The 23,759-nt window shown below is 46.1% G+C and overlaps 1 protein-coding gene and 1 pseudogene across 1 annotated transcript; both read right to left on the reverse strand.

The window, feature by feature from the left end:
* Nucleotides 1–12,103: 12,103 nt before the first annotated feature.
* LOC118652289 lies at nucleotides 12,104–12,201 on the reverse strand (annotated as a pseudogene).
* Nucleotides 12,202–21,949: 9,748 nt separating this feature from the next.
* Nucleotides 21,950–22,639, reverse strand: LOC118652045 (oocyte-expressed protein homolog). The gene has a single exon (XM_036301862.1). The coding sequence runs from the start codon at nucleotides 22,598–22,600 to the stop codon at nucleotides 22,139–22,141; it is 462 nt and encodes a 153-aa protein (XP_036157755.1). The 5' UTR covers nucleotides 22,601–22,639; the 3' UTR covers nucleotides 21,950–22,138.
* Between the last annotated feature and the right edge of the window lie 1,120 nt (nucleotides 22,640–23,759).

Raw genomic sequence — 23,759 nt, forward strand, 5'->3', positions numbered from 1 at the left:
TAATAAATACAGATAAGGAAAATGAAGCTTAGGGGAAGTAGAGTAATATAGCCAGATTTATACTGCTAGTGGATTTACAAGCCCGTGTAACCTGGCTTCAGAACCATGCTTTTTTTTAATTTCAATTTTTTTATTTTTTTAAATTGATTTCAGAGAGGAAGGGTGAGGGAGAGATAGAAACATCAATGATGAGAGAGAATCATTGATTGGCTGCCTCCTGCAAGCCCCCTGCTGGGGATCAGGCCTGCAACCTGGGCATGTGCCCCTGATCAGAATCGAACCCAAGACCCTTCAGTCCGCAGGCCGATGCTCTAACCATTGAGAAAAACTGGCTAGGACCAGAACCATGCTTTTAAGAATTCCGCTCTAGCCCTGACCGGTTTGGTTCAGTGGATAGAGTGTCAGCCTGCGGACTGAAGAGTCTCAGGTTTGATTCTGGTCAAGGGCATGTTCCTTGGTTGTGGGCACATCCCCAGTTAGGGGGTGTGCAGGAGGTAGCTGATCAATGTTTCTCTCTCATCGATGTTTCTAACTCTCTATCCCTCTCTCTTCCTCTCTGTAAAAAATAAAATTAAAATAAAATAAAATCAATAAAATAAAATAAAGAATTCCGCTCTACTTATTCACTGAGGTTGGGGCATTTTACTTTCCTAAATAATAGCTGGTGATCCTGGAAACCTGCCAGATGAAATATACTTGGTCCCCATCTTGAACTGTAATCAGGAACTGGGGTAGAAATTGGGGAGTGATTTGTTGATCCAGGTAATTATGAAGCCCAGGGGAGGTATGGCTGTAGGCATGGCTGGATGGTACAGGGTAGATAAGGCTCTCCATTTCTTTCTTTCTTTTTAAGATTTTTTTAATTTATTGATTTTAGAGAGAGAAAGAAACATCAATTTGTTGTTCCACTAATTTACGCATTCATTGGTTGATTCTTGTATGTACCCTGACCGGGCGTATCAGGACAATGCTCTAACCAACTGAGCTACCGGCCAGGGCCGAGGCTCTCCATTTCTTGACCCTGCTTGTTCTTATTTCTCTTTTCATGCTTGTCTCATTTCTTTTAGCCACAGCCAGACTCTCTCTCCTTTCAAATTCACAACCTAAGAGAAGAATCCTGTCCGTTCTATAATGTTCCTTCAGCAAATGGACTGGGAAGAACTGATTGGCTAAGACTAGGCTACGTGCCCCTTTGACCAGTCACCTTTTACAAGTGATGGGGCACCATTATTGTCCAAACCGTGACTACAGGGTCCGGTCCCACAGGTAGGTGGCAGTCAGTGCCCTGTGAGTGACCATCCCACTATGCCATGGGGTGGGGTCAGTCTGCCAGCGGAAAAAGAGGTGCCAGGAAAACGAAAGCAGGCATCCATTACCGGGAGGCAGACACCGTGGTAGGTACTGGGTTCTTGCGAGTTTGGACTCCGGGATCTGTCATTTCTGGTTGGGGTTGAAGGAAGCCTGGCTGGCGTGGCCTGGCACCAAGGGCGATGCAGCTGAGGGGTGATCCTATGCTGCTCCCACTCTCCCTGGAGGCCCACCTCCTCTGTGATTCCCCCGCTTCCCCAGCTCAGAGCAGTGAAAAGGGCAGTGAGTGGAGACATCAGAGCACTGGAATTCATGTCTAGCTCTGCTACCCACGCTGTGTGACCTTGTGCTGACGGCATCAGCAAGGGAGGAGTTTGCACAGCAAGAGTGGGCCCTGGCCGGTGAAGCTCAGTGGGTAGAGTGTCAGCCCATGTACCAAAGGGTCTTGGATTCGATTTCTAGCCAGGGGCATGTATCTGAGTTGCAGGTTCCATCCCTAGCCCCAACCAGGACCCTGTGGGAGGCAGCCAGTTGATGTGTCTCGCACATTGATGTTTCTCTCTCTCTCTCTCTCCCTCTCTCCCTTCCACTCTTTCTAAAAATCAATGGAAAAAATATCCTCAGGTGAGGATTAACCAAAAGAAAAAAAAAGTGAAAGATCACCCCTTGGCTCATTGCTAAGTCTCTCCATGGACACTCCATACCCCTCCTCCTTCCCTCTGCTGGGCTCTCTGAATTTGCCTGGCAGGGAGGAAGGCAAGAGCGAAATGAAACCTTTTTGCAGCAAGCTGAGTGATATAATTTTCCATCCAAAATTTTAAATCATAATCGGTGATAAGTAGTATATGTGCAATATACATGTGTGCGCCCTTTCCATCCACTACTACTGTTACCATTTTATTTCCCTCTACTTCATAAGGCAAACATTTTAATTATGATGATTGAATGTTTATAAATATTTTAAGGATGTTTATTTAACATTAAGGTAAGGTGCAGGTTACATCAATGTAGGAATTTAATTTTTAAAATAGATTTGAAGGGTTTATTAATCAGAAATGATAAGGAAATAGAAGCAATCAAAGTTAACATCACAGAACAGCTAATTACATGATCGTATATATGCTATCTTGACAGCATGCTAAGCAGCCATTACAAATGAGAATCCTCAGCACAATGTTGCAACATGAAAACCACTCCTGCTACATTATGTAAAAAAGCAGAACTAGAAATTTCATGTACCTCTACCGTTGTTTGTCTAGCACCCAGGAAGCGCTCGATAAATGGTACATATTATTATGATCAGTTGTAACAGTGTAAAAATATGTGTGCCTAGCCCGGCCGGTGTGGCTCAGTGGTTGAGCGTCAACCTTTGAACCAGGCGGTCTCGGTTTGATTCCCGGTCAGGGCACATGCCCAGGTTGTGGGCTTGATCCTCAGTATGGGCCATGCAGGAGGCAGCCGATCAATGATTCTCTCTCATCATTGATATTTCTATCTTTCTCTCCCTCTCGCCTCATCTCTGAAATATATATATATATATCTATATATATATTTAAATATGTATGCCTATGGAAAAGAGCATCAAAGGACCACACCAAAAGTAACTGTGATTTTTGTGTTGAACGGGTATGATTTTTTTCATTCTATAAAGTATATTCTCTAAGTAAAAATTTGGTTTTTATAAAAACTGACAACCCAATGAAACAATGAAATAGAAAAATGGACAGAGGATATGGACAGACAGTTCTCACAGTGAAAAATCAAGAGTCACACCAATGGAGAGAACGTTCAGGGTTCAGTGTGTGCTGTTAACTGATAAGGAGCAGGATGTGGGACGGCGTGTCCAGTGTGTTCCCTCTGTGGGAATAAGGGGAGCGCGTTTGCCACGCACAGACTACCTCTGGAACGATGCACAGAAGTCCTTACAGTGGCACCTGGGGCCGGGGTGGGGCAAAGCCCCTAAGAAACCATGAAAAGGAGGTTTTGCATTATGTACTTTTTTATTTTGTTTTGTTTTAATTTTTTAGCTTTGGCATTTATAACTAATTCAAAACTAACTAACCAAAATAATAGCTATTTAATTTAAGGACGTCAAAAGGTAATCACGGCTCTTTTAAAAATCAATAAAACCATGGTCCTCTAAAAGATTTCTTAATTCAAACTTACTGAGAAAACATAAAGGGGTAAATAAACGTACTTGCTGAGGTCACCTAGTTCAGTGGAATGGGAACCTGGAGGTTCTGAGGACCCAGTTCTGGTCCTGCCCCTGACTCCAGGAGCCTTCCTTCCTCATCAGCACAGCATGGAATCGGATTGGGTAGTCCTAAAGTCCCTTTCACCCTATGAGGGCCTTCAAAAATATTTTGTCTACAAAAAAGAAAATATCATTCATAGATTTTTTAAAAATATATTTTATTGATTTTTTTTACAGAGAGGAAGGGAGAGGGATAGAGAGTTAGAAACATTGATGAGAGAGGAACATCGATCAGCTGCCTCCTGCACACCTCCTACTGGGGATGTGCCCACAACCAAGGTACATGCCCTTGACCGGAATCGAACCTGGGACCCTTCAGTCCGCAGGCCGACGCTTTATCCACTGAGCCAAACCGGTTTCGGCTATTCATAGATTTTTGTTAAAGCAAACATTTTATTGAAGTACTAGGGGCCCAGTGCACAAATTCGTGCACCTTGAAAGGAATTGTGGGCCGTGAGGCTGTGGTAGGCACAGGGGCGTGTCTCGGCCCATCCTCTGTGCTCTCCCCATCCCCGGCCCCTCCCGCTGCGGCCCTGGTCCCCTGTCTGCTGCAGCCCTGCTCCTGCCACCGCCACTCCCATGCGCTGATGGCACTGGCCCCCTCGCAACCACTGATCACACTGAGCAATTGGGGCCGGCGCCAGCAGCAAGTGTGAGCGGGGCTGGAGCCATCAGTGGGTGCGAGCAGCGGCTGCTGCCCCGATCGCCCATCAGGAGCAGGGGGAGGTGGAGAAGCCCTCAGGGGCGCTCAGGGCCAGCAGCCACCACTCACACCCGCTGATGGTGCTGAGTGATTGGGACCAGCGCCGGCCACCGGCAGCGGGTGCGAGTGGGGCAGCGCTGGCACTGGGTGCAAGTGGCGGCTCCAGCGCCGGCAGTGGGTGCTAGCAGGGTCGGCACCGGCAGCAGGTGTGAGTGCCAGGAGAACCGTGGCGCACGAACAAAGAATTTTCAGTAACCACCAGGGCTAGCCCCAACGACAACGACCGGTGCCCTGCCTTGGTCTGGCACCCCTGCTCACCTGCTCCGCCATCCCGCTGTGACTAACGCCCACCTTGTTCCGCACACACCCCCTGGTGGTCAGTGCACATCATAGCGACTGGTTGTTCAGTTGTTCCGGTTGTTCCACCGTTCGGTCTATTTGCATATTAGCCTTTTATTATGTAGGATAACACACACGGAAAAGCTGGTGGGTAAAGTGAACACCCCACCCAGAGCAACCCTTCCCTAAATGGAGGGAAGACCATCACCTGCACCCCCAGAAACCCTCCCAGTCACCACCCACCCCAGGGCAACCATTACTCTGGCCCCCTAGATTCTTGTTTTGCCAAAGACAATTATAAGCAAATGCTCCCGGCACCCGAGAACAATGGTTTCCGCGTCTGTACTTTACTTTCCAGTCTTTTCAAGGTGTAAAAGGGTGTCGTTGACAGAATACCGGTGACACCCAGGTTTGTCCCACCCCCTGCCGGTTCTCTGCCATTCCTAACCTAATGGCAAATTGTCATGAATAGCGTGTTTCTTTCCGCTGCCTGTTACAGTGTTAATAGGAAAATGCCATTACAGGCCTTTCTGGACGAATCGCTCTGGAGCAAAGTAAAGCCATGAACTGCCTGGAATCCACCCTCAGGAGCTAAGGGGGAGATCCAGGCTGCCTTCTGACAACCTGCGCGAACAGGCAGGACTGTGCCCTGGTCCTCGGGCCGCGGTCCCCTGGCCTTGGGCTCCCGGGTTAGAAGAATCCGGATTCGCCGGGTCCACCTCCCCGCAGTGTGTGCGAGTGACTTTTACCGCAGACTTTCCAGTTTCCAACTCTGCGTGAATATATATATACACGCAGCCTCCCCCGTAAGCCCACGGCGCCTCTGTTGTGTGGTGTGGAAAGGGCTGTGGTGTTAAGAAGAGTTTGCTCAGCAGGATGCAAAGCCGCCACCCGGGGCTTGAAGGCAGCGGGTGGGGTTTGGGGGGTGGGGGAGGGAGAGGGTTTCTGAGCCCCCGCCTGCCTGCTCCCCCCCCCCCCATCCCCCATGGCCTGGAGCAGCCGGCAGCCAGGCTCAGCTGGTGTCACCAGTGATTTATGGCCCGCGGGGCCCAGCTGTTGGCGTGGCCTCGGCAGCTGCTCAAGGTTGAGAGGCCTTACGTGAGGGACGCCTGCCATGGGGCGGCCCCAGGGCAGCTGCTGCCTCTCGGGGGTCAAGGGGGTGTCATGTCGCCGGTCTAGGAGCCAATACGAGCGAAGGAGAGGCTGCAGGCTCCCCACGTCCCCCACACGCACACCTCACCCCCTTCCAGCGAAGGCGCGAACCTCTGCTCGCAGTCCTGGTCCTCAGCCCGCCAGCCCCTCGGGATCCGAACCGGGTTGTCCGAGCTGCCCCCCTGCCCCTGTGAATGTCACCCAGCGAAGGCCCGCATCAGGGCAGGGCTGAGAGCAGAGCGGACATCAGCTCTTCCCACCGAACCCTGCTGTTCCCAGGCCCCGTGCCAAATGGCCTACTTGCAGTTCCTCATCTAATTCTTGCAATAAGCCAGTGAGGCTGATTTTGCTAATATTCCCCTGGACCTTCCGAAAACTGAGGCTCAGAGAGGTTAAGGAAACTGACCAAGATCACACAGCCAGCTGCCTGTCCGGAGCCAGAGCTTTTAACTGAAGTGCCCACTGCGAGGCAGGCAGTGTGCGTGGGCTGCCGTCTCCACCCAGGCTCCTCATCCGTCCTCACCGGCCAGCAGTGCCTGCTGGTCCCACTGGAGGGGAGGATGCAGGCTGTGTCTTTCCTAAGGTCGCATAAAACACGAGTGGCAGAGCTGAGACTGTCCCTGTTGTGTGGGACAGCAGACTTTGTGCTTTTTTTTTCCTATTCCTTCTTCTATACCTTCTGTTACTTGGGGGGGCGGGGTGGGCACCATTGACTTTTTGCCAAAGATGTGGGACAGTCTGGGTTGGGCCCTGCTTCCTACCTGCACCTTCCTGCCCACGTTGCTGCCTGACACACAACCCATCCCCCTTCCCAAACACTCCTCTCTCGGCCTCAGCTGCACATTACCCAGGTTTCCCCCACCCCAGGGACTGCTCCTAGTCAGCCTCTGTCCTCAATCCCCTTTGTTCCTCCCTCCGACGACGAAGGGTCTCAGGACTTGATCCCGAATCCTCTGACCCTCGATGCGTCTTTTCAGTGAGAGCTCAGCCAGGTGTGACCCCATAGCTTCTGTAGTTGTTCCTACTGCTCCAGCCTCTCCTCCAAGGGGCACACCGACTGTCCCCTAACACTTTTTTTTTTAAAAAAAAATATATTTTTATTGATTTCAGAGAGGAAGGGAGAGGGAGAGAGAGAGAAATATCAATGATGAGAGAGAATCATGGGCTGGCCGCCTCCTGCACACCCACTACTGGGGTTTGAGCCCGCAACCCGGGCATGTGCCCTTGCCTGGAATTGAACCCTGGCCTTCCAGTCCGCAGTCCAATGCTCTATCCACTGAGCCAAAACCAGCTAGGGTTTTTAAAAATATATGTCTATTTTTATTGATTTCAGAGAGGAAGGGAGAGGGAGAGATAGAAACATCAACGATGAGAGAGTGTCATTGACCCTTAACATTCTTTAACAAATTTATTGAGATGCACTTCACATACCATACAATTCATCCACTGAGAGCAAATAATTCATTGGTTTTAATACACAGAAGTCCCCCTTTAACCGCGGGTGATACATTCCAAAACTCCCAGTGGAGGCCTAAAACCGTGGGTAGTACTTAACTCCTATACACACATACCCATGAAAAAGTTTAATTTATAAGTTAGGCACAGTAGGAGATTAGCACAATAACTAATACTAAAATAGCACAATTATAGCAATAGACTGTAATAAAAGTTATGTGAATGTGGTCTCTCAAAATATGCTATTGCCCTGTACTCACCCTTCTTGTGAAGATATGAGATGATACAATGGCTGTGTGATGAGATGAAGTGAGGTGAATGGCGCAGGCACTGTGACACAGCACTAGATTGCTGTCAGGGTGACTTGAAAACAAGCACTTCGATGCTGTGACCGCTGATCTGAACTCCAAGACGGCTACCAAGCGACTAATGGGCGGATAGTATACACAGCGTGGATATGCTGGACAAAGGGAGGACCTACCTCCTGCGTGGGAAGATGGTACAAGATTTAATCTCGATACTTAGAACAGCATTCAATTTAAAACTTATGAATTGTTTATTTCTGGAATTTTCTATTTAATATTTTTGGACCACTGTTGATTGCAGGTAACTAGAACTGGTTTGGCTCAGTGGAAAGAGTGTCGGCCTGCAGACTGAAGGGTCCCAGGTTCAATTCCAATCAAGGGCACATGCCTGGATTGCAAGCTTGATCCCTAGTAGGGGGTGTGCAGAAGGTTGCTGATCAATGATTCTCTCTCATCATAGATGTTTCTATCTCTCTCTCTTCCTCTCTGACATCTATAAAAATATATAAAAATAAGTAAAATAAAAGTTGTTGAACAGCCCTGACCAGTTTGGCTCAGTGGATAGAGCGTCGGCCTGCGGACTCAAGGGTCCCAGGTTTGATTCAAGTCAAGGGCATGTACCTTGGTTGCAGGCACATCCCCAGTAGGGTGTGTGCAGGAGGCAGCTGATCGATGTTTCTCTCTCATTGATGTTTCTAACTCTCTATCCCTCTCCCTTCCTCTCTGTAGAAAAGTCAATAAAATATATATTTTTTAAAAAGTTGTTGAACAAAATATGTTACTTTAAAACAAACAAGCAAAAAAATAAATAAATAAAACTGCAAAAAAGGAATCCATAGATAAGGGGGGACTTCTATATCCACACAGTATTTCAACTGTCAATTCTGTTTCAATGATCTGCATGCCTATCCTTCCTTTTGAAATCAGAAAGTTTCAGTCCTCCAACTGTTCTCTTCTTTTTCAAGATTATTTTGGCTATTCTTGGTCCCTTGCATTTTCATTTAAATATTAAGAACAGCTTGCCAATTTCTTTTTTAAAAGTCAGCTGGGATTTTGATAGAGATTGCACTGAATGTGTAGATTAATCTGGGGTATAATGGAACCTTAAAATGTTAAGTCTTCTGATCTATGAATGTATAATGTCTTTCTATTTATTTAGATTTTATTTAATTTCTTTCAATAATGTCCTGTAGCTTTGATTGTGCAAGTCTTCCATATCTTTTGTTAACTCTATAGCTAAGTATTTTTTTTAAATATATTTTATTGATTTTTCACAGAGAGGAAGGGAGAGAGATAGAAAGTTAGAAACATCGATGAGAGAGAAACATCAATCAGCTGCCTCCTGCACATCTCCTACTGGGGATGTGCCCGCAACCCAGGTACATGCCCTTGACCGGAATCGAACCCAGGACCTTTCAGTCCGCAGGCCGACGCTCTATCCACCGAGCCAAACCGGTTTCGGCTATAGCTAAGTATTTTATTCTTTCGTTGCTATTGTAACAAATTGTTTTCTTTTTTATGTACATATTTTATTGATTTTTTACAGAGAGGAAAGGAGAGGGATAGAGAATTAGAAACATCGATGAGAGAAACATCGATCAGCTGCCTCCTGCACACACCCTAATGGGGATGTGCTTGCAACCAAGGTATATGCCCTTGACCGGAATCAAACCTGGGACCCTTCAGTCCTCAGGCCGACACTCTATCCACTGAGCCAAACCAGTTAGGGCAACAAATTGTTTTCTTTTTTTTTTTTCCAAGAAATTCTTATTTTCTTTATTGTTTTTTTGACTCAACAATTTTTTAAAACTTTTTTTCTAAAACGTTCTTGTTGTTATGAGCCTTTTGTTTTGTTCTCGTTAAATGCACTCGACCCAAAATTGGTTTGGCATATCGAAAAGGAGACCAAGGAGGGACTGGGGGCATGGAGGAGGGGAGGCCCGAATGGACAGAGAAACTGAGAGAAGAGGAACATAGAGACAGCCAAAAAAAAAATGGAAAGAGGTGGAGACACAGTAAGGAAGGCAAGGGAAACAAACAAAAAAACCCCACAAAACAAAACCAACAAATTGTTTTCTTAGATTCATTTTTGGGATGTTTGTTGCCAGCACACAATTGATGTCCACATACTCACCTTGTATCCTTCAATCTGTTGAGCACGTTTATTACTTTTAATAGTTTTCTTAGAATTTCATATATACAAGATCATGTCATCGTAAATAGAGATAGTTTTACTTATTCCAGTCTAATATGAGTGCATTTTTTTCTTTTTCTTGCCTGATTACCCTGGCTGGAACCTCCAAACAGTGTTAAAAACAAGTGGTAACAGTGGACATACTTGCCTGTTCTGGATCTTAAGAGAATAATATTTAGCCCTAGCTGGTTTGGCTCAGTGGATAGAGCATCAGCCTGTGGACTGAAGGGTCCCAGGTTTGATTCCGGTCAAGGGCACATGCCTGGGTTGCAGGCTTGATCCCCATTAGGGGACGTGCAGGAGGCAGCCAATCAATGATTCTCTCTCATCACTGATGTTTTTCTCTCTCTTTCCCTCTCCCTTCCTCTCTGAAATCAATAAAGATATATTTTTAAAAAGAGAGAGAGAACAACATTCAGTCTTTCAGCATAGAGTTGAACCCATTAGCTATGGGTTTTTCTTATATACCCTTTCCCACCTTATAGAAGTTCCCTTCTGTTCTTAGTTTGTTGAATATTCTTATTGTGAAAGGATGTTTCATTTTGTCAAATGCTTTTTTCTGCATCTATTGAGATGATCATATTTCTGTCCTTTATCCTATTTTTTCAAAATACGTTTTCATCAATTTCAGAGAGGAAAGGAGAGGGAGAGAGTGATAGAAACATCAGTGATGAGAGAGAATCATTGATTGGCTGCCTCCTGCACGCCCACAACCCCGGCGTGTCCCCGCAGTCCGCAGGCTGACGCTCTATCCGCTGGGCCAAACCGGCTAGGGTTTTTATTCTATTAATGTGATACAGAACATGAATTGATTTGGGTAGATGTGTTGGGGATCCCTAAGAGTACCTTCAGGATCAGCGAGTCACAAGGAGGAGTCGGAGGACTCAGCATGTCGTCACACTCACAGCTAAGATTTACTATAGTGAGAGGACACAACGCCAAATGAGCAAAGGGAAACAACACAGGGGCCAACGTCCAGAGGAAACCAAAAGCTCCCAGAGGAGGCTCTGGCAGCGGAGTCAACATAGGACATGCCCATTCCTTCAGCAGCCGTGACAGCGTGTGAAGTGCTGTCTGCCAGGGAAGCGCACCTGAGACTCAGAACCCAAGGTCTTCATAGGCGCTGGTCATGGGAGCACCCTCTCAGACTCCCAGAGGAAACCAGGCATTTAGCATAAACCGCATTGTCTGTACAAACAACGGAGGCACAGTGAGCCCCTCCTACCAGTCCTGACGGCATGTTCCCAGACGGCATGTTCCCAGACGGCAGCCAAGGGCCAAACTCACAGGCAGGATTGCTAAGGACGGCGTTCTCCAGCTTGACATGGTCACTCTTTCCTGCACGTGGTGTTAAATCAACCCTGTATTCCTGAGATAAACCCCACTTGATCATAGTATGTAATTCTTTTCTACATACAGGGTGTCCCCCAAACACGTTTACACACTTTAACAGCTGCTGGTTCAGTTTTGAAAGTGAAATGTATTTTAATGAACACTACCTTTAAAATTATTCAAAGTGTGTATATACATTCTTTTGGAACATCCTATATTGTTGGATTCATTCCCTAGTGTTTTGTTCTGGATTTTTGTGTTTAAATTCATAAGGAAAATTGGTCTGTATTTTTTCTTGTAACATCTTTGCCTGGTTTTGGTGTCAAAGTAATACTGGCCGCATACAAGGATTGGAAAGTGTCTCCTCCTCTTCTGTTTTTATTTTTTTAATTTGATTTCAGAGAGGAAGGGAGAGGGAGAGAGAGATAGAAACATCAATGATGAGAGAGAATCACTGATCGGCTGCCTTCTGCACGCGCCCTACTGGGGATCGAGCCTGCAACCCCAGGCGTGTGCCCTTGACCGGAATCGAACCTGGGACCCTTCAGTCCACAGACCGACACTCTGTGCACTGAATCAAACTGAGGGCCACCTCGAGATTCTTAATCACACCTGCAAAATCCTTTTTGTCCTCTAAATTAACATTCAGAGGTTCTCCAGATTAAGACATGGCTATCTTTAGGGAACCATTATTTAGCCTAAAAATGAATCACAACTAGTATTCATTCATCTTTTTATTTTTCTTGATTTCTGAGAGGAAGGGAGAAGGAGAGACAAACAGAAACATCAGTGATGAAAGAAAATCATTGATCAGCTGCCTCTTGCATGCCCCACACTGGGGATCGAGCCACCGGGCATGTGCCCTGACTGGGAATTGAACTGTGACCTCCTGGTTCATAGATCAACGCTCAACCATTGAGCCACGCTGGCCGGGCACTTCTTTGAATGTTTGGTAGAATTCATCAGTGAAGCTATCTGGGGCTGGACTTCTTTGTGGGAAGTTTTTAATTACTAATTAAGTAGACATTTAATTCATATCTTTACTTGTTATAAACCGACTCAAGAGTTTCAGTTTCTTCCCGAGTCGTTTGATTTCCTAGGGGCCATGCTCATCTCTGTATCGTTCCAATTTTAGTGTATGTGCTGCTGACGCAAGCACTAGTCAGTTTTAATACGTGTGTTTTCCTATAATTTGTCCATTTCATCTAAGTTATCTAATTGGTTGGACTACAGCTGTTTGTATTGGGAGTTTATTCCTTTTTATGGCTGAGTAGTATTCCACTGTATGGATGTACCACAGTGTATCTATTCACCTGTTGATGGTAATTTGGGTTGTTTCCAGGTTTTGACTATTACAAATAAATCTGTTCTGAAGAGTCAGTATTTGTATGGACATATATGCTTTTTTTCCCCCCTCTTGGGTAAATATCTCCAACTTTTTTTTTTGCAGTAAAATATACTTAACAAAATTTGCCATTTTTACAGTTCTTAAGTATTCAGGTGGCATCAGGTATATTCACGTTGTTGTGCTACCATCACCCTATCCATTCCTAGAAATTTTTCAGCATCCCAAGTAGAAATTCTATACCTGTTAAACAATAATTCCCCTGCCCCTTCACCAGCCCCTCATAACCACTTCCTGTCTCTATGACTTGGTTTAGTCTAGGTACTTCATAAAAGTAGAATCATACAATGTTTGTCCTTTTGTGTTTGGCTTTTTTTTCCCCACTAAACATAATGTTTTCAAGGTTCATCCATGTTATACCATAAATCAGTACTTCATTTCTTTTTTATATATATTTTTTATTTATTATTATTATTATTATTTTACTGATTTCAGAGAGAAAGGGAAAAGGAAAGAAAGATGGAAACATCAATGATGAGAGAAAATTTCACACTGGGGATTGAGCCCACAACCCGGGCATGTGCCCTGACCAGGAATCGAACCAAGACCTTCTGGTTCATAGGTGGATGCTCAACCACTGACCCATGCTGGCCGGGGTGTACTTCTCTTCTTTTATGGCTGAATAATATTTCATTGTATACACATTTCATGTTTTGTTTATGCTTCGATCTGTTGATAGACACTTGGCTGTCTCCACCTTTTGGCTCTTTTGAACAATGCTGCTATGGAGAGGCATGCACAAGTATTGGAGTCCCTGCTTTCAATTCTTTGGGGTCTACATCTAGCAGTAGCATTGTTGGATCACATGGTAATTCCAAGTTTAACTTTATGAGGAACCACCAAACTTTTTTTTCACTTTTGAGTGAAAAGGAATGCCGTTAATAATTATGTGGGACAACAGTGTAAACCACGACTGTCGCATGCAAATTGGGATGTCATCTTTCATGGACATGGATGTACGGGTGGAATGTGGCAGAGAAAACTATGTTCCCTGATATGTGTTCTGCACTTGGTCTGCGAAATGCAGGTGTGCACATGCCACTCGGAGCGAAATCCACGCTTCCAAGGCTGCCTCACAGCCAGGTGTGGCCATGGACCTAGGTGCTGGCCAGTGGGAGATGGAATGGCCGTGCAGCTTCTGGGAGCGCCTCCCCCCCCTGCACACCCCACCCTCCCCCGGGAGGGGCGCGCCTCCTCTCCCATTCCTCCTCCTCCTGGCTGCAACGGGAGTGTGATGGCTGCTAGAGCTTGGAGAGAGCTAACTCAGGAAAAGAAGAGGCACAGGCTGAGAGAGAGGGTAGGAGGAGGCTGGGTCCCTGATACCAGCTGAAGTCCCCAACACCAGCCCTGGGCCACCTACCTCTGCACTTTTACTGGAGAAAGAAAGACATTCTTACTTTATTTGTTTCAAGGTTTTCTATTCCTAATTCTTACAGGTACTCTTAGCAGCTAGTCATTGATTATTGTAATGCTCTGAATGGGATCGTCGTAGGTTACTGACACTGTGGCCCTGGAGGAAGTGTGTGGCGATCCAGCCCAGGCTCTGGCTTTCTTTGCTGTGTTGAACCCTAATCTATTTTGAGGGCCTCGCCCTTCACACCTCCCCTTGCCTTTTCTCCTTGGCCCTCGGCTCCCCCTTCCATGGCAAACCAAGCCCCTTCCTCCAGCAGCGTGTTTTCACGCCCCAGCCTGGCTGCGTCCCTGGCTCCCTCACCTCCCTCACCTCCTATGCCTTGGGCTCTCACCTGCCGCCTCCCCTTGCTGGCTCTCACCGCTGTTCCTCAGTCTCCTCATGCCATTGCCTGTCACTCTGTCACACCCCTGGAGAACGAGGCATCTGGCCCATCAGGGGCAGGCAGCGGAAAGCAAAGGGCCTGAGAGTGAAGGTGCTAGTGACAGACCGTGGGAGCCATAGGAGGGTCGCAGCATCTCAGAAATCATAGTCCCTAGCTTAGATGGGCCTGGCCAGTGTGGCTCAGCAGTTGAGTGTCAACCTATGAACCTGGAGATAACGGTTTGATCCCTGGTCCAGGCAGATGCCCAGATGCCCGGGCTGCGGGCTTAATCTCTGGGGCGAAAGGGAGGGTGCGGCGGGGGGGGGCAGGGATGGCAGGGGGTTGGGGGCGGTGTGCAGGAGGCTGCTGATCAACAATTCTCTCTCATCTGCCCTAACCGGTTTGGCTCAGTGGATAGAGCCAAACTAGCCTGTGGACTGAAGGGTCCCAGGTTCGATTCCAGTCAAGGGCATGTACCTTGGTTGCGGGCACATCCCCAGTGGGGGGTGTGCAGGAGGCAGCTGATCGATGTTTCTCTCTCATCGATGTTTCTGACTCTCTATCTCTCTCCCTTCCTCTCTGTAAAACATCAATAAAATATATTAAAAAAATTAAAAAAAATAAATAAAAATATGTACTAGTGCCCTAGCCAGTTTGGCTCAGTGGATAGAGTGTCGGCCTGTGGACTGACGGGTCCCAGGTTTGATTCCGGCCCAGGGCATGTACCTTGGTTGCGGGCACATCCCCAGTGGGGGGTGTGCAGGAGGCAGCTGATCGATGTTTCTCTCTCATCAATGTTTCTAACTCTCTATCCCTCTTCCTTCCTCTCTGTAAAAAACAATAGAATATATTTTTAAAAAAACAAAAACAAAAACAAACCCCAATTCTCTCGCATCATTGATATTCCTATCTCTCTCTCTCCCTCTCCCTTCCTCTCTGAAATCAATTTAAAAAAATTAAAAAAAAAAAAGGAGGGGGGAGAAAAAAAGAAATCTTAGTCTCTAACGACCCTCTAGCTGTCCCACTCCACCGCTCCCTCTGCCTCTCAGAAGCACTCCGCCCCCCATTCCTTCCCCCTGAACCTCTTTCCTTTCTCTCCGCCTCCCCTTCATGCTGCTTTTCCTCCTGAGCTTGGGCTCAGCGCCACTCTCTTGAAGCCGTTTATTATCTCTCCAGCTTCACCAGCATCTTTGACGTCTGTGCCCCAATCCCCGCTCCTGCCTCCTCTAGGGCAGGAGGCAGCCAACTTTCTGGAAAGGGCAAGAGAGCACACAGCACACAGCTGGCTCTATCGGGTACCCCTGTAGGTGTCACTTCATTAAGACTTGCCTCCAGCCACACCGTCTATTGAGGCGCCCCCCCTCCCCCCCACCGCCCAGAGCGGATTCCTCTCTCCCGCTCTGTCCTCAGCAGCATCCTGTGGCCACCTGCTCCTCTCAAAGCAGGGGGCTCGCCAACCTCACTCCTTGGCCCTGAACTTCCACTTGGAGGTCAAGGATGGGGTCTGGTTTGTCTCTGTGTTTCTTGGGCTTGGTGGTCGCTGGCACAAAGTATTTGGTGATGCTTGGAAGGTGCTAAATGAAAGCATGAATACATGTGTTGGATTTTTTACTACCTGTTTCTCCATATCAGCCAATCTTCTGCTGCCGGCATTATCTTCCCATACAGGATTAGTGAGAGAGGATTGAATGACAGAATCAAGCCAAATTCTGGGCAGGTGCTACCACTTAGAAAATCCTTACCAAATATTAGCCTTTGTTGTTATAATGATCCTCTCTCTCTCCTTTTACCCCATCACCCAGCTGTTAAGTCTGTAGAGTCGACATTTTCACTATCTCTTAAGTCTGCCCCATCCTTTCTGCCCCCACTTCCTCCTTCTTAATTCAGCCTCTTGTCCTCTGATGACTGCAGAAGCTTCTTAACCAAGTCTTCTTGACTCCACGTTTGCCCGTTTTCAATCTTTTTTCCATATTTCTAGTGTGTCTTTTTCTGGAAACCGACTCAGCTCATGTCAGCTTCCGGCTAAGCTGAACTTTCAGTTCCTCAAATGGACGGAGTCCTGCTCTCCCTCAACAAACGCTGCTTCCTCTGCTGGGGCCTCTGGTCTCTGTGAGCCACCGCCACTGGCCGGCTCCCTCTTCTTTCTGCTCCCCACGTAAGCGTCAGGCAGCCTGTCCACCTCCTAGACTCTGTGAGGTGCCCTGCTTGGTGTCACTTTCCTCCTAAGTTCCTCAATGTTCCCAATAGAGCACTTGTCACCTGTCACCACAGTGATGGTTCCAGTGACTATCTTCCATCACTGGACTGGGAGCTCCGCGAGGCAAAGTCTCTGTGTTAATCACCACCATGTGTATTGCTAATATTTGGCAAAGGCCTGGCCCATAATGGGAGCTCAATACATTTTAAGTGTATTTAATTTCTTTTTTATTTTTTTAAATATATTTTATTGGTTTTGTGTTGTTTTTTTTACAGAGAAGAAGGGAGAGGGATAGAGAATTAGAAACATCAATGAGAGAGAAACATCGATCAGCTGCCTCCTGCACACTCCCTACTGGGTATGTGCCCGCAACCAAGGTACATGCATGCCCTTGACTGGAATTGAACCTGGGACCCTTGAGTCCACAGGCCGATGCTCTGTCCATTGAGCCAAACCGGTTATGGCTTTAATTTATTTTTAATGGGTAACGCGTGTACCTAGTAGAAAATCCAAAAGGTGCAAAGGGACTTACAGTGAAAAATAAGTCTCTCTCCACCCTGATTCCCCAACCACCTTCCAAGTATCCTTCCAAGATAGTCTATGCAAATACAAGCATCAAGCACATATACTGTGGGTGTGGCAGCACCTTACCCCCAGTATTCTGCACTTGGTTATTTTCTCACATAACAATGTATCTTGGAAGATATTCCTTTTCAGCCTATATAAAAATTTTTAAAAAAATATGCATTGGTGTTCCCTTGTAAATATATATCATACATTATTTAAGTAGTCCTCAGCCATTGGGTATTTAAGTTTCTAATATCTTGTTATTATAAACAGTGTTACCATGAGTATCCCTGAACATGTTACTTCACACGGAAGTGAATGTAGCCATAGGATAAGTTCCTAGAAATTGAAATAGCTGAGTCAAACCGTACATGCATTTCATAGCATGTTAGATATGCCAAATTGATCTCCGTACAAATTCACCAATGTACACACCCAACCTGCAGTGTGCTACTGAACAGTCCTCCACCCGCTTGCCAACACAGCGTTATCGAGCTGCATGATCTTCGGCCAATCTGATAGTGACAAAAAGAATAAAGAACACCATCATCGTTTCGCCATCTCTTTTATAATTGAAGGTGGGCATCTTATCATACTTACGGATCCACTTGCAAAGTTGGACAAATAACAAACTGGGATATTACAAATTATATTAATCAGACAAGGACAAACAAGCCCGTGGAAAATTGAGCAAAAACTTGAACTGGCGTGTCATAAAAGAAGAAATCGAAATGGACACGAAGAGAAATACAAATTAAAATCACACTGAGGCCCAGCCAGTGTGACTCAGTGGTTCAACTCCAGTCAGGGCCACATGCCAGGGTTTCGGGCTTGATTCCCCAGTGGGGAGCCTGCAGGAGGCAGTCAATCTATGATTGTCTCATCATTAACGTTTCTCTCTCCCTCTCCCTCTCACTTCCTCTCTCTGAAATCAATATATGTATATATATATATATATATATATATATATATATATATATTATATATATATAATGTATATATATTAAAAATCACAGGAAGACAGCACTGCATACCCACCAGAGTGGTTAAAATGAAGAAGCCTGACAATACCAAATGTTGGCGATGAAGTTCAGCAGTAGAAAAGCTCACACAGTTGGCAGAGTGTAAGTTGGTAAAACTGATGCTATGAATGTCCTACACCCCAGAAACTCCACCCCTAGTATCAAGCCTGCTTGAGAAAGTCAGGTAAATGAATGTTCAAAACAAAAGTGTTTCTAATAGAACAAAAATGGAAAGCCTTAAATGTCCGTCTATGGTAGCGTGGAAAAAAAATTGTGGTTTATTAGCACAGTGGAAAACTAGGCAGCAAGAGAGTGAGCAAATTATAATTTCATGCATCAACATGGCTAGTTTGCATATAAAGTTGAGCTAAATAAGTAAGTCACAAAAGGAGAGTGTGATTCCCTTTATGTAAAGGTCAAAAATGGACTAAAATAAGCTGCTGTACAGCATCGGAGGAGGCATGCATCGGAGGAAAAAACTCTATTGAAAAGACAAGGGACTGATAGTGGCTGAAGTCACCGTGGTGGTGGCCATGTCCTCAGAAAAGCAAATGTGATAAGAGAGGCTACATAGCCAGGGGCGGGGCTCCCAAGACACTGGCTCTATTTTATTTCATGACCTGGATGAGGGTTACACAAGTGTTGGCTTTGTCTTTAAATAGCACATATTTGTTTCATGCACTCCTCTGTGTGTGTGTGCTGTATTTTATAATTTAAAAAAAAAAAAAAAAGAGCCCTAGCTGGTTTGGTTCAGTGGATAGAGCACTGGCCTGTGGACTGAAGGGTCCCAGGTTTGATTCCGGTTGGGGGCACATGGCCTGGGTTGCAGGCTTGATCATCAGTGCAGGGGTTGGGGGGAGGAGGGCAGTGCAGGAGGCAGCTGATCGGTGATTCTCTCTCATCATTGATGTTTCCATCTCTCTTGCTACCTTCCTCTCTGAAATGATTAAAAAAAAAATATTTTTTTAAAAAATGAAAAGGTTCAGAACAGCATATATATAGTAAAGTAAGGAAAAGACAAAGAAATATAAATTTGTTTGCTCAAACATGCACTCATTAGCTCTGGGTGCATATGCAAGAAATTGGTAACAAAGATTATCACTGGCTTGGGCACTGGGTGACTGGGGGACAAGGGTAGGAGGAAAAATATACCCTTTATAATGTGCTGAACCATGTTAATATATTACCTACTTAAAAATACATTTGCTTTTTTAAAGAAAGAAGTCCCATTTGTATTTTCTTTCCTGATCTGTTGTATTAGTTTTCTATTGCTACATAAGAAGTTATCATAAATTCAAATGATTTATACATTTATTATCTCACAGTTTATGTGGGTCAGGAGTCCACATAGATTATCTGGGTCCTCAGCTCAGGGTCTCCCAGAGTTGTAATCAGTGTTGATTGGGTTGAATTTATTTATTTTATTTTATTTTATGTTTTAGGGGAAGAAGAGGGCTAAGGGAAAGGAGAGGAAAATGGTGGGGAGAGTATGCTGGGCTGCATTTTCATCCAGAGGCTCAAAGCGGGAAGAATCTGCTTCCAAACTCATTCAGAGGGTGGGCAGAACTCACTTCCTGGTAGCTATGTGACTGAGGGCCCCAGCCTTCTGTTGCTTTTGTCTGTTGACCTGCAATTCCTAGAGACCACCCACGTAAAACCTTCTTTTAAAAAAAATTTTTTTTATTGATTTCAGAGAGAAAGGGAGAGGTAGAGAGAGATGGAAATATCAGTGATGAGAGAGAATCATTGATTGGCCGCCTCCTGCACGCCATCTATTGGGGATCGAGCCCGCAACCCAGGCATGTGCCCTTGACCAGAATCGAACCCAGGACCCTTCAGTCCGCAGGCTGACATCTATCCAGCCAAACCAGGTAGGGAGTAAAGGCTTCTTAATGTGGCTGTCAACTTTATCAAGCCAGCAAGGAGAATCTCTTTTTTTTCTTTTTTTCTTGTGTAAAGTTTTACATATGTCTCCCTTTTCCCCAATTGACCCCCCCTCTCCCGCCCAGCCATTCCCACCCCGGGCAAGCCCCCACTGCCCCAGTGTCTGTGTCCATTGTTTATGCTATTATGCATGCACACAAGTCCTTTGGTTGCTTTCTAACCCTCCTCCCCCCAACCCCCCCGCCACCATTTGTCTCTGGTTCTATTCTTGTTCATCAAATTAACATGTTGATCATTATATCCCACATATGAGTGAGATCATGTGATATTTATCTTTCTCTGACTGGCTTATTACACTTAGCATAATGCTCTCCAGTTCCATCCATGCTGTTGCAAATGGTAAAAGTTTCTTCTTTTTTATAGCAGCATAGCATTCCATTGTGTAGATGTACCACCGTTTTTTAATCCACTCATCTGCTGATAAGGAGAATCTTTTGATGCAACGTTACCGAAGACTTGGTGCCATCTTACCTAACACAGCATGTTCTGGGAGTAAATCCCATCACCTTTGCCATATTCCATTGGTTAAACGTGAGTCACAGATTCTGCCCACACGTAAGAGGAGGGGATAACACCGAGGCGTGGACACCAGGAGGTGGGAATTATTGGGAGTCACCTGAGGGTGTGTCAGCCACAAGTGGCTTTTGTTGGAGGAGGCTTTGTTGCCCACTGTTTTTTCTATTTTTTTCCCCTTATCCGTTTGCAAGAGCTCTGTGGAGTCAATGAATTAACCCTTTGTTTGCCACGTGAGGTGCCAATTCAATACATTTATGATAAATTTTTTAAAAATATGTTTTTATTGATTTCAGAGAGAATAAGGGAGAAGGAGAGAGAGATAGAAACATCAGTAATGAGAGAGAGAATCATTGATCGGCTGCCTCCTGCATGTCCCCTACTGGGGACTGAGCCTGCAACCTGGGCATGAGCCGTGACTAGGAATTGAACTGTGACCTCCTGGTTCATAGGTTGACGCTCAACCACTGAGCCATACCGGTTGGCCCATTTTTGATAAATTAATAAAAGATTTGGTGAATGTCCTACATGCTTTTAGCTGCAGCAACAGTGACTTCATCAGGCCTTTGTGGAGCCTGTTCCCATTACCTGGAAAGCTAAGCAGAGTCAAAGCCCAGAATCTGAGGTTCAAGGATAGGGGAGAATATGGATTGGGACTTGACTTGAAATTGCTCTGACTTTGATTTATGCCAAGATGAGTCAAAGATGTAGTGCAGCCTGGCCCATGCTGCTTAGTGGTTGAGCGTCAATCTATGAACCAGGAGGTCACAATTCGATTCCCAGTCAGGGCACACGCCCGGGTTGCGGGCTCGATCCCCAGTTGGGGGCATGCAGGAGGCAGCCGATCAATGATGCTTTCTCACCATTGATGTTTCTATCTTCCTCTCCCTTCCTCTCAGAAATGAATTTTAAAAAATATTAAAAAATTAAAAAAGAAATAGCGCAAAGGATAAAGCTGCAATGAGGCTGGAGGAGGCCAAGGCAGGACTCCACCTACGTCTTAGGGAGATGTGCCTGAAGTCCTGGGGAGTGAGATGTTTGTTAGGTTGGCAGAGTGTGGAGCCGTGGTTTGCTGCCTCGTATGCCTCTAACCACCTCAACACCCCAAAGCATCGTATGCCGCTGGGTAATGCCATACATTCAGCTCCCCGGTAAGCCACGTCACTGGCGCCCACCGTCCAGGCTCTGGGCTTCATAGTGTTTGCTGTGCCAGCTCAGGACACTCTCTCTTCAGTGTGCCTGGACTGCAGAGCCCAGGAGCGATACAGTTATTATTACTTTCCCCACCGGGATTTACACTCTGAATCATTCAACGCCCAGCTCCTAGGCTGTCTCCTAGAGGAACATCCAAACTTCCAGGCCAAGCAGTTGTGCCATCGTGTTCTTAGCAGCTTCCATGTTAGCATTCACCAGAGTATTGTACTTGATTTATTGTATTTACATTTTTTTTTTTTTTAAATTTGCTTAATTTTAAGTGAGCAAAGATTTTTATTTCAGTGGACAAAAAGGAAATTCATTTTATTACAACTGCACTCACATCTGCATCAGAAAAACCAAACCACCCATCCATCCAGCAAAAGAAAGAAAGAAGCTGAGATTTAAGGACACTTGCTTCTTTTAACTTCAGGAGCAGGAGCAGGAGCAGGTCGGTTCTCATAATGCTCCTGCCAATATCATGCAACAGGAGACCCAGAACCGGCAGACTGGGGAGTCGGGGGAGGTGACCCATGGGCCTTCAAGAACTTCTCAAGTTGTTTTATCTTCTTATCTCGGGCACGGTTCTCCCGGTGCCTTGCTGCCAGGCTGAGGAGCACGCTTTTCACCCTATTTTGGACACGGGGCTGTCCGAAAACAGTGATTTCGATTAAGCTCCCGGAGTTCACCTTTTCCACCGTCAGCAGGACCTGGTTCATCCACTCTATTTCCGGAATCATGGCTCCGTTTTTGCCGAAGATGGGGTCAGCCAGACATGCCTCCAGGTAAAACACCAATGGGTCTCTCAGCTCCAGCGCAGGAAACCACCAGGGCCGGGTGCGAATCCGTGGCAGTGGAAGCGGCATCTTCAGCAGCCTGTCCAGGGCCTGCGCGGACATCCATGGGTCCTCCTGGACCACAGCACCGGGCTGGTCGACCATGCTGGGAGCTGCAGCTCCAGGGCGAGGTCGAGTGGCTCTCACAGAACTCCCTACATTTGTTTTTTTTAAATAAATCAAGTAACGTTTCTTTTTTTAAAAAAAAAAAATTTTATTGATTTCAGAGAAGAAGGGAGAGGAAGAGAGAGAAACATCAGTGATGAGAGAGAATCACTGACCAGCTGCCTCCTGCACACCCCCTACTGGGGATCGAATCCGCAACCCAGGCATGTGCCCTTGACCTGAATCGAACCTGGGTCCCTTCAGTCCGCAGGCCGATGCTCTATCCACTGAGCATCCAAAGCAGCTAGGGCCGTATTTACATTTCTATCTCTCACTCGATAGCGAGATCCTCCAGGGCAAGGATTGGGTCTGATTTCCCTATTCACCTGTACGTCCAGCTGTCCATGGGAGATCTCCATATGCGTTTTCCACAAGCACATCACCATGCCCATAGGAAGTACCCCTCTGGGTGTCAACATAGCACCCACGCCTCTATCAGTGCATCCTGCGTGTTAGATTGCACTTTCCTGTTTATAAGACTATCTCTCAGCAGCTGAGAGCAGACAGCATGTGAATTGTATTTATTTTTACATCCCTGGAGCCCAGCAGAGTGCCTCTCATATAGGAGCCAGTCAAGAAATGTTCATTGAACTGAACTGGATGTCTATCCTCAGGGGCAGGTACCGGAAGGGTACCTGGGAAATGCTCAGGCCATGTTCGTTACATTAGATTCTAGGAAAGATGCTTCTCCCAAAGCCCTCTTCCCGCCCTCCGCTGGCAGGCTTGGATTAACACTGAGCCAATAGTTTGTCACATAGCAACAATAGTAAAGAATGAGCCACTACCCAATAGAGCAGACGCTTGCCTGCCGCAGAGCGCAGAGCAGAGCTATTTTGAGATCCTTTAGGTAGAGTCACATTCTGATAGGCCCACGCATTGTGGCGATAGTTTCCATCAGCTGAGGGGTATAAGGCATTGAATATCTTATTTGCATATCTGTCTCTTTTGCCATCCTTTGGAGCACTGTTTTAGAATACAAAGGACCAAATTTGAGACCCTGGTTTTCTTATTTTGAAGTCAATCAGATTTTTATTTGCAATACTACTGAATTGTTGTACAGATATGCACGTTTATAGATCAAATGACCGCAAATTTCAAA

The sequence above is a fragment of the Myotis myotis genome, unplaced genomic scaffold (assembly GCF_014108235.1).
Source record: "Myotis myotis isolate mMyoMyo1 unplaced genomic scaffold, mMyoMyo1.p scaffold_m19_p_3, whole genome shotgun sequence".
In the NCBI taxonomy this organism is placed as follows: domain Eukaryota; kingdom Metazoa; phylum Chordata; class Mammalia; order Chiroptera; family Vespertilionidae; genus Myotis; species Myotis myotis.

Excerpts from the sequence above, each read along its gene's own strand:
- LOC118652045 (XM_036301862.1), bottom strand. The coding sequence starts at position 22,600 with ATGGTCGACCAGCCCGGTGCTGTGGTCCAGGAGGACCCATGGATGTCC.